Genomic DNA, 11,907 nt, shown 5'->3' with positions numbered 1-11,907 from the left:
ATTTAAAATTCACTATTAAGATGTTTATAGAAAAATTTCTTCTGTTTAGTTCCTTGGAGCTGGCTAGTCATCAGAGATCCCAGAGATCCAGAGCTGGGGGAAAAAAAAAAAAAAAAAAAGTTGTATAGATAATCACTACTAAGAAAGTAGTAACAAGGTAACTTCCAAACATTAACCAATTATTATTAATGGATTTTGATTGAATCTGAAGTGATGTCATCTTCTGCACAGAAATGGCTGGAGGCCCCTGCAAAATGGGTGGGCTGACTCCTGGTGGCAGGATGCTGTCCTTCATTTTCAGGAAAATCTGAATAGGGAACCTACAAGCTACTTGAGAAACTCACTTTATTTTTGGGAATAGGCTTAACTCCACATTCCAAATGACCTTACAAAATGAATGTAGGAACCTTAGAAATGGTCAAATTGCACAGTATAGTAAAATGCAGTAGCCTACTACTATCTAGGTCCGGGACTTGAAAGGGAAAAGAGACTGTGTAAAGCTATAGTGCAGTTTAGCTACGGGAAGGACTGAGGGTGATGATGACTTGGACCTCTGATTGGTTCTCCCGCGGCTAGGGGACAGAACACAAAGAAAGCCCCAAAAGGCCAGGTCTTAAAAATAAAAAAACTAAGATTGCAGAAGCTGGGGCGTGTGTGTGTGTGTGTGTGTGTGTGTGTGTGTGTGTGTGTGTGTGTGTGTACGCGCACGCGCATTGAGGAATGTGCACAGGAACGCGAACGTGTGTGGTGGCTAGAGGGCGTGAAAGGCTGGGGAGAGCCAGGCGCGCGTGGCAAAAGTGGCTAGTAGGTGGCGGCAGGAGGACCTGCGCGCCAGCTAGTGGTACGACGCGTGGAGATGGGAGTGCTCCGCGCAGCTGGGGAGGCTACCGGGAGCCGCTCAGGGCTTGGGCACAGGTGTCAGTCCCGCTGGCGAAGCTCCCGACTGGGGAGGGCGGGATGTTCCACAGCCTCGCTAAGCCTCACTCAGCACGCCCGCTAAGAGAGCGCGGCCCCTTATCCCAGTAGCTCTTCCAACTTCCACGGAGGACACTAATCCTCCCCACGCAGCTCCCGCGGAAGAGAGACGGGGTGTGCACCAAAGCTATAGGGGTGATGTGGGGAGCCAAGGCTCTGGGGACCTGCTTCCACGCCGGGGACTGGAGCTTCTCTCTCACCGCCGCCAAGGACTGGAGCTGCTGTCGCGGTCACTGAGTGGGGAGCTGGGGCTCCACAAGGGGAGGCGGGAGCCCGGGTGGAGAGGTCAGGTGCGAAAGGGTCTGGATGAAAGGGGATTGCACAGTCGAATGGGTGTCTGTTCCTATCTGGAATGAAGGGAGATGCAGTGAATGATTCCTCTCCAGGACCCCGAGAAGTGCTTCAGGTAAAGAGAACAGCTGTTGTCTACCTCTTCTTCCCCCCCCCCCAAATCCCCACACTATTGGCTCCTCCCTTCTCTCCCAGACCTGACCTCTCTCTTCTTCCTACCACCTTTGCATCCTCCCCTCCCACCAAGCTACGGGTCTCCAAGTTTCCCCCACCATCCTCTAAGCAGCATCTTTCAACCAATCCCCGTCCCGCCTCTTTTTTCCACCCCATCTTCAAAGTCTACCCTCTACTTCAGCTTGCAGCTGTTTCCTTTCCCGGTTCCCAATGATTATTCATCACTTGAAGCATTTTGAAATGAAATTTAGGCATCTAATTTTCTTTCGCGGGTGGAAAAACGATGTATAATGCTTTGGGAAACGAGCTACCAAATGGACTTAGGGCTAAATAGATATCTCCTTTACAAGGATGTGTGGTTTTGGTTCCCTTGCTGAACATTGATTTACTTTAGACCCTATCCTGACTGTCTCACTGACCACTATCTGAGCTGCTGAGGAATTTTTATGACATTTGGGTAAAGGGAATACCTGGCATCAAAGAGAAAACAAGTGAGTTGAAAGTTCTGCGATGTTTTTTGTGGCATTTTGTAATGCAAAGGAAAGTCCCCTTAGACTCTTGGATAGAGGAACTTACTTTACTTTTATTGTGATCAGTATTTGGTGATGTGCATTTTCCTTAATTTTACTTTTTAAAAAAAATGAAAACTTTTTTTTCTGTTTAGTAATTATATATTTGCATTTTGTCTCTGTTTACAAAAAGTTAAACAAAGTGAATTTAAACATTTTTTGAGAAGTAATTTGTCACTAAAGGTAAATTACTTTGTGGTTATGTTTACATATAAGTTTTTCAGTGAAGTGGTGAAACAAGCATTTGTAAAGAAATACTGTGTTGTACATGTAGACCACTATACGTGTAAATTATTTTAATGTTAGTTTTAATTAAGAAAACATTCTTTGGAGATAAATATGACAAAATCATATATTTTTTTTTCTAAAACTAAGGGAAACCGTTCATATTTGGTTACTTTCTTTGAATTTACTTCTTAGGATGAATAGAATATAGGGATAGTGTCAGAATCTGGTAGGTTTCAAACTGGGACCTGAGATTTTTCCTGTAGTTTTAGTATTGGTTTTTGAACAATTTTGTTAACATTTTGTTTTGACTGATATTAAGGGGAAAATTTTAATTACGCCTATGTAAAACTAGTTTGCAAGTCAAGTATTCCAGAAGTGTGTTTGTAACAACTTTCTATGTGGAGAATTTATTCTTATTATTCAATTGGAAGTATACTTAATTTTAAAAGTCATAACTTCTGTTCTTTAATAATAATGTAATGTAATAATAACATATCACAATAGTCAATAATATTATTTAGGAATGCTATTACTGTAAAATTAAGTTCAAGATTCTTATTTCATCATCTATTTTCTGTTTATATTATATAGAGTGAGGTGATTAACAATGAGGAAATATAGTTTTGTTTTAAGTACAGGCAAATTTAAAAATTGATCAGTTTTCCAAATTGCACAAGTTAAATACAGTGTTTCTTATTTTAGTGAAAAATACACTTAGTGAGAAATAACAAAGACATTTTATGACAAAGTGACAGAAAAATTGTGTTTGTAAGAAAGTGGGAAAGATTAAATCTCTATGGATGAAGACCCTGCTTAATGAGAGTCTATATTTTTAAATTGTGTCTCATAGAGAACATGACCAAATGAAGAATGGAAATTTCACTGGAAAGCAGTACAGAAAAGTCTAAGTAAGTTATAGGGCAGTTATATGCAGCACTACTGATGCAAAATGTTTTCTGTGGCATTTAATATTAATACTGGTAACAAGAGTAGTAACAATTTACTTAAAAAAAGGATACAAATGGCTACAAAATTGAAAATCCATATGAGGAGTTACCACAAAACTAAACAAGAGAGATGAAAGTCAAACAGCTAAGCAACATACAGGCAGAAATATCAAAAACAAACAAATAAAAAACCTTAGGATCATATATGCAGCTAAACTAAACAATGTAAAGGAATTCCTGAGAGAATACTAATTTTTAAAGCTCTGAGCTGTAATCTGTCAGTTGATGTTTGTTTATATTTGTTAGTGGCTAGTATTTTATTCATGAATAACATATTCCTTTGAAAGCCCAATTACATAAAATCTCCCTCTCCCCTCCATTTCTCCTCCCAAGTCAAAAACTAAACTCTCCTGAGCTAGTGGCACCACTTGGTGGCCAGGGTGAGAACTATATAGCCCAATAATCTTTTCCTAACCACTTTATTTCCTTCCTCTCAAAGATAATAATACATACACAGTGTTCCTTACCCAAACCCATATTTTCCCTCTATCTTTCACCTTTGACAGATTAGTTAATTTCACTTCAGATAAGCTTTATCTCACTTGTCCACATACATCCCTTGCTGCTTTTTGCCTGTCTTCCAAATCCTTCTAAGCTACATCAGGAATTTCTTTCTCTCTCTGCCTCTCTCTTCATTACATTTATGAACCAGAAAACAATTACAGTCTTGGTAAGGCAACTTCTAGCAATACATCTGTACCAAAGAGAAGGAAAGCTATAAGTTCTTAAGTGAAATCAGACATAATAAAGAATCAGTACATTAACCTATGAAGCCCTTGAGAATACTCAGAAGTTCCTTTCAGAATATCCATAAGTCTAGCCTAATTAACATAATTATCTTCAAGCAACAACATCCAAGATTAATAAATGTTGACTGAATTGAAGTGAATTATTTAAAAAAACTAGAAAGTATCAAACACTATGCTAGGTACTGAAGAACAGAGATGAAATTTCATATTAACCTTCATCTCAAGAAACCTAATTTTTTTTTATGTGTGTGTGTGTATTTTTTATGTGTTGAAATGAAGGGGTTGGTTATTTTATATATATATATATATATATATATATATATATATATGTATGTATATATATATATATATATATATATATATACATATATATATATATATATATATATATATATAAAATAGATAACATATATTTAGTACCTGGGACATTAGCTATTAATAAATGTTTGTTGGTTAATATAACCAGTTACAGTTTGATGAGTATTATCTTATTTGCATCTCACAACAATCCTATAAATTAATTATTACAGTTATCATCTCCATTTCACAAGAAAACCGAAGTTAATCACTTATTTTAAAGAATTTTTCTCATGATAACACAACCAGTCAGGATGACAGGCAAGATTCAAATACAGATCTCTCTTGACATCAAGTCCAGGATTCCTCTTTCATGCTTCCTAATCGTTGCTGCATGATAGAGCACAGAACAAATTAGATATAAAGGGAGAAATTTAGTCAGTGTTCTAGGAAAGTTGACAAGAATACTTTTTGCCTGGGGGACAGTGAGAATCAAAATAGGCTTTATGAAGGACTTGGTGCTTGAACTGAGTTTGGAAAGAAGAGAAGACATATAATGTAATATGTTGGGGGAGATACACTGAAATGGCTGTGTAAATAATGAGATCAAAGAAAAGCTTCTAGTCGGCTTAACTGGAACATAAGGGTACGTTAAGGGGGAAAGTATAAAATAAATTGGGAAAGGTACATTGGAGCTATATTCTGAACAACCTTAATGTTAAGGTAAGAAATTGACATTTTCTGTTTTAAGGCAATAGGGAGTAGCTGAAGGCTCTTGAGGAGAATCATATTGTTTGACTTAGGAATTATTTTTTTTAAAAAGCTGCATTGTGTATGGATTTTTTAAAAGAGAAATTGTGAAGCTGTGAGAACAATTAAGTTGTTATTACAATAGTCCAATTAAGCAGGGATTATACTTTTATGCATCAAAATATAAATGCAAATTGGTATCTAGTCTGAATTATCAGAATTTATTGACTAAATGGAATTTTTTTAAGTTTTGTAGGAAAAAAATGAAAACCATAAGGGTCTAAACTTGGATGCTGGCTATCTAAATAAAGAGGAAAATGAGATCCTTCAGGAGGTAGAACTGATTGTTTAACAACTAGATATTGAAGATAAGGGACAGAGAAAAATCAAAGAAGAATAAGGATTCCAGACTGGGTGAGTGCTATCAATAGGATTAAGAGGAAGTTAGATGGAGGTGCAGATTTATGAAGGAAGATGTATGAGCTCTCTTTAAGATATTTTGAGTTTGAAGTGCCTCATGGAATATTTAAGTATGTATAACTAATAGTTGATTAGAGCTACTGGACTAAGACTAAGTTCAAGAGAATTTGGACTATATGCACAGATTTTAAAGTTATCTGTGAAGAGTTTATAACTGCAACACAAGCTGAAAATTTTGTGATTTGCTTTAAGATACTTCCTTAAAAATCAACTAGGAAAGTTATGATTATGGACCTGTTATAACAAGGAACAACTGATTATTAAAATAAAAATGATGAAAAGTATAATATGTTAGGCACCACAGAATCAGAAAAATTGGATTTTTAAAAGATTTGGAGTAGAATCCTAATACTCTGCAAAGTGTCAGCCCAAAATGAATGGAAAGATATCAACAATGAAATCCTGCAGCCATACAGAGAACATTTCCAAAGAAAAAAGTAAATGAGTAATTCCTTGACAAGAACACTTTGGATACATAAGGAACTCATTGACAAATTCAAACTTATTAAAAATTCTGGTGTAGAAAACGAAATAAGGATGGATAAATAAAGATTATACAAGTGTAGCACATTCTTTTAAAGCATGAGTTATAATATTTTTGTGTCAGATACCACCTCAACAATCTGGGGAAGCATATGGATCACTTTTCAAAATAACATTTTTAAATGCATAAAGTAAACAACACAGGGTACAAGGTAACCATATTGAAATGAAATTTTAAAAATCTTTAAGTTCATGGACTTAGGTCTAGATTTTCTACTATACAGAGTAATATTAGGAACATTAAAAACCCATATTTAACTGAGTCTAAGCATTAAAACTAAAGTGAGAAATAAGCAGGTGTTTTTTTTTGTAGCAATGTTAGGAACAAGGGGACAATCAAAAGATTGTTGTGTAGCAACTATTCAATATATATTTTGCTTCTGGTTTCTCTTTTAAGAAAAAATGATCTGTGGACTGGCAAGGATAAAATCATTATAGCCTAAATGGTATAATGTTAGGAAAAGAATTAATTGTCCTCAATAATTTAGAGTCATCAGGCTTGGAAGAATTATATTCTAGGTTACTGAAAAAAAGACAGCCATGATTGATGTCCCACTTTCAGTGACTTTTTTTTTGAAAGATTGTGGAAAATAAGAGCATTTTACTAGAGAAGAGCAAATAAGATTTCAGTTTAGGGGAAGGAGTGGAGGAGAAAGGGAAAGGCGGTATCAGCAAATAATACTTTATATTTAAGTCCCAACAAAACTTAGACTTAGAATTTCCCTTGGAAAATCAAAGGGCTGATTTGCAAACTTTTTGAAGCAATGATCATCAAAAGTCAATGTGATTTAAGCAAGACTTGGTCATGTCAGATTAAACTCATTTTCTTTTTTGGGCAGTAACCAGACTGATAAATTAACAAAATCATATGTAATATGCCTATTTTTCAGGTTTTTTATAGTACCCTTATGGACAAGATATGGTCTTAGGTGGTAGTATGATTAGATGTATTTAGATATGTTTGAAAGTCTTGACTGAAAAAATAATCATAAATTACTTGATGCTAATTTGTAAGGAAGCCTTTACAGCAGGAATTCTTATACATGTGCATGAGTGTTTATGTTTAGATTTCAAGGAGTTCATGGACTTGGATGAAGAAAATTATGTTTTTATCTTTACTAATTGATGTTTAGCATTTGCTTCCATTATTTAAAAAAAATATTTTGAGAATAGGTGCATAGACTCCACCAAAAATTATCAAGAAGGAGTATGCCACCAAAAAACAGTCAAAAATTCTGATCTAGCAAGAACATCTATCCTTGGCCATGTGGCAATTAATTTTCTTTTTTATCCCTAACTTGCTTGAAGACATATATATATAGACTGGGAAGGATAGGCAATATTGTGTGGCATTCAGAATCCAAAAAAAAAGTCTCAACAAACTAGAACAATTAAAAGCATCCAATAAGATTGAATGTACTAAAAATAAAATTTTGTGTATATATATATATATATATATATATTTTTTAAATAGATCTCATAAATATAGAATGAGTGGGTAGGGGGCTTAAAAACATTTCTTAGGGAAAAGACCTAAAGTGTCCAGTGAACTAAAATCTCAATCGAAATCAATAGTATGATGTAGCAATGAGCAAAGCTAATGCTAACTTAAGCTTCATTGAGACACTTAGAATATAATATAGAGCTCTGGATATCACATTTTAGGAAGGACATTGAGAATCTGAAAACATGTTCATACAAAGATGAGTCAGTGATGAGATGACTAGAGCTCCTGTCACTTATGAATCAGTTAAAATAACTGAAGATTAGCCTAAAAAAAACATCTGATTTTAGGATTAAAGATTATAATGGTTTTCTGAGTATTTTAAAGGCAATCAAGTAAAAGAGGAATAAAGCTTTTTTTTTCCCCAAAGATAAGAATCAGAAACATTATACTGAATTTTTAGAAAAATGTTTAGTCTCAAAGTTCCTGACACATAGTAAGTGTTTAATAAATATGTTGTTGTTTAGTTAATGAAAGAAAGTACTCCTAATGATTAGAGTTGTCCAAAAGAAGAGCAAGTTGGCTCCAGAAGTGGTAGTTTGTTCTACTTTATTGGATTTTTTTCCAACAAAGGCTTAGTTTATGACCACTTAGTACAAAGAATTATCAATAATAAAAATAGCTGGCATTAAATAGCACTTTAAAGAGTTTGCAAAACACTTTACACCATTTATTCTCACAACATTGGAAAGTAGGTATTAGTTTACTTGATTTATCTAGAGAGTCATAGACACCTAGGCTTTTGATTCCTACCTATATTGCTGGAAAGGACTAAAATTTCATCCAATACCCTGTCATTTCATAGATAAAGAAAGCTTAGAGAAAGAGGAAGTGATTTATCCAAAGTCCCAGACAGATAAGTGGCAGAGATAAAATTCAAATCTCTGTCCTCTCACTGGAATTTAATTGCTCTTTATAGGAGCTAAATTTTCATTCTTCAGTTGTATTTAACTATCATCCTGACAACTTTCTTTTCACATTGAGAGTAATTTAGATACATAGTTATTCAATAAACATTTGAGGACTAAGCTATCAACCAAACCAACATATGAACCATTGTGGATATGAAGATATGATTGCATTCCACTTTCTAAATAACTGACTTGCAAAAGGACTTTTGCCATACATTCCTTCAAAAGTACTTAATTAACTATTATTTGTGAGACACTGTGCTAGAAATTATGGAAATATACAGAATTATTAAAAGATACTTTCCCTGATGGAACACATAAACTAGTATAATATATAATTCATTTCCAGGTATGTGTTATTTCAGAGTTAACAAAACTTTCTTCACAACAACTTTTTCATTAAATTAATGCAAATGTTATTGACTTCATTTTATAGAACAGGGAAATTGAAGCCAAGAAATAATTAGTGAGTTACCCATTGTTGTAACGTGCTGTTGTCTCCAGAAGCTGCCTATTGCTCTCTGGGAGGAGATCTGCTGTGTTAACTCAAATCTCTTGGACAGATTCTTCTTCCAGTAGAGAGCAGTTGTCTCCAGACAATTGCCGTTAACTCTGGTCCAGAATAGTGACTTCCCTCTTTTATCCTCCCAGAGAATGGGCATGGGATAATGCAAGGGCTTCTGGGAAAAATTACTTCAACCAATGAACTTGCTCCTCCTAAGCATGCAAGCTCTTCCCCAGTAAAGGCCGGAATCAAAGAACTGTCAAGCACCGACTTAGCACTTAGCAAGAACCCAATATCTCATTATCTCGTTAGCACTTAGTAAGAACCCAACACATTGTCACAATAATATTAAATATGACATTTGTTGACCTAACCTATGTTTTCTGATTCCAAGTTCAAGGCTTTTCTCATTAGTCAACTATACTTTGGGTCACTATAATTTTGAGTCTCCTTTTATATCTATTGAAAAAAGAAATTCATCAGACAATTTGAAACTCCTTATACTGTAATCATTTTTATCATTGTATTTTCAGGATTATAGCAAACCTATTTCATCAGGTTAATAATTTCTGCAACTTGTTCTGAATATAATTTTATCATCTTAAAAATTATTATTATTTAAGTCAGAAAGGTTTTTGTATATAAATTCAAAAGTTGGCATTATTGACAGAGATTTCCTTGGTTAAGGAAACATTTTTCTCTTTTTAGCCAAAAGCTGGAGAAATAGTTAACATTTATTAAGTGCTTACTGTGTGCAAGGAACTATGCTAAACTCTGGGGAGAAAGATATAAAAAAAAAAAAAAAAAAAAAAAAAACAAACAAACAGGGATCTGTTCTCAGGGATCTTACAATTTCAAGTGGGAAGACCACAAACAAAAGGAAGCTGATTGCAATGTATTAAAATGGTGGTATTTAAATCGGTGAATGTCTGTAAATGTTTTCATTTATTATGTACAAAGTCCTTTTTTTGTTGTGTGAAAGTTTTGTATTTGTATTTAAATTGTTTAGTTTATTAGTTTAGTCATTTAATTATTTAGTTATTTAGAGCAAAGGTATCATAAACACATTTCTAATTTATGATATCTTTGACCTAAGTAATCTTGGAGTGGGACAGTTAGGTGAAGTAGTGAATCAAGCATGGTGGCTTGGAATTAAGAAGGCTCCCCTTCCTGAGTTCTAATCTGACTTCAGATACTTATTAGTCATGTGACTCTGGATATCACTTAACCCTATTTGCCTCCATTGTCTCATCTGTGAAATGAGTTAAATAGGAAAATGGCAAACTACTCCAGTAGCTTTGCCAAGAAAGCCCCAAAAGGGGTCATAAAATATTGTGCCCAACTGAAAAACAAGTCAACAACAAAAACAAAAATCATCGAATAGGGAAAAGTAACTTGAGATGTAAAATTGTAAATATTCTATGATGTTGAAAAACAAATTTGAAGGGGCAAAATGTACATTTCTGTAAAGTTTGAATTTAGTCTGTTGCAATTCTTGTGCATATAATATGCTAAAAACAAAGACTACATTAATAAGCTGAATGTCCTTTCCACTAGAAGATGCCTATTCTCATTTCTACATAATAAAAGTGGAGCCAGCTAAAAAGCCACCTCTTTTGTATATATTTCTCTCCTACTCTCCCTCCCTCCTGTTAATCCCAATAACACTTTTTCCCCCCAATAGTTAGTTTCTTTCATATCCTTTCTTTATTACTCATATAATCACCTGCAGTACAGGCCTTCCACTTCTCTTTTCTATACTGTTTTAATAGCTTTCTAACTGATCCTTTCTATCTTACAGATTCTCTTACTTCTCCAGCCTATCTTTTTTCACAAATAGCAAAGTAAATTTCCTAATATGCCAATCTAGTCCCATAATTCATTTACAACTTTTTTAATGAGAAAGTAAAACATTAAGTCTACAGTCTGGCATTTTAAGGAATTCTACAATTTGACTCCAACCTATCTTTTCACCCTCCTATCACACTATTACCTTTGAGATACTCTATGTAATTTTCCATATTTTTGGAATTTTTTATTATTTTCAAGGCTGCAACTGCTTCATTTCTCTCTACTTGTCAAAAAATTTAGATGGTTGCAACATTATACAATGATAAATTCTGATGGATATGGCTCATTTCAACAGCAAGATGATTCAGGCCAGTTCCAAAGATCTTATGATGGAGAGAGACATTTGCACCCATAGAGAGGATTTTGGGGACCAAGTGTGAATTACAACATAGGGTTTTCACTTTTTTGTCATTGCTTGCATTTTAATTATTCTCATTTTTTTCCTTTTTGATTTGATTTTTCTTGTATAGCATGATAATTGTGGAAATATGCATAGAAAAATTTCACATTTAACATAAAAAAAGAAATTAGATGGTTACTGACTGGAAAAGTTTCTAGATTCTTTTTATCTCCTTATGGCACTTGATTTGCATGTCATATTTCTCAAAGAAATTATTCCAATGATATATATTCATTCCTCCCTCCATTTCACATTTTTGGATATCAATAACTTATTTAAATAGGCCAGGATGTTGTAGGGTTTTTTTGTTTTGTTTTGTTTTGTTTTTGTTTTTGTTTTTTTTTTAATGAGATTTTAAAGATGTAGTCTACTGTGAAATATTACTTGTGAAAGTTTTTTTTTTTAATTGGATTAATGAGACAATAAGCAAATCAAGGCTAGTAATTATTTTCTCATTTACATTTTTAGTAATAGTAGCATCTCATTCTCTTTCCCCCCCCCGCATCAATGTATATGGTCTTTCATGTAATTTTAAAATTAATCCTTCAATACTCTCAAGACATTATTAGTTCTGGCAACGACAAACTTTGTGTGTATTTGGTCTTTCACCAAAATTTTACTTTAAATTTGTTTTTTTTTGTCCACCAATTCCCTTTGTTTTATGATGTAATAC

At 34.1% G+C, this 11,907-nt stretch overlaps 1 protein-coding gene across 2 annotated transcripts in view; it reads left to right on the top strand.

Annotated features, from left to right (window-relative positions):
• The first annotated feature begins 790 nt into the window (after positions 1-790).
• Positions 791-11,907, top strand: part of SGCG (sarcoglycan gamma) — a 307,721-nt gene continuing 296,604 nt past the window's right edge. Inside the window, exon 1 of one of the 2 annotated variants that reach the window (XM_074303664.1) lies at positions 791-1,381. In XM_074303664.1, the coding sequence (XP_074159765.1) occupies positions 1,328-1,381 (54 nt within the window). In that variant the 5' untranslated portion in view covers positions 791-1,327. The remainder of the gene's footprint in view (positions 1,382-11,907) is intronic. The other variant, XM_074303665.1, reaches the window with a different exon arrangement.

This window comes from Sminthopsis crassicaudata, chromosome 3, assembly GCF_048593235.1.
Source record: "Sminthopsis crassicaudata isolate SCR6 chromosome 3, ASM4859323v1, whole genome shotgun sequence".
In the NCBI taxonomy this organism is placed as follows: domain Eukaryota; kingdom Metazoa; phylum Chordata; class Mammalia; order Dasyuromorphia; family Dasyuridae; genus Sminthopsis; species Sminthopsis crassicaudata.
Note: the sequence above shows the minus strand (reverse complement) of the source record. Positions and strands in the feature narration are given on the sequence as shown.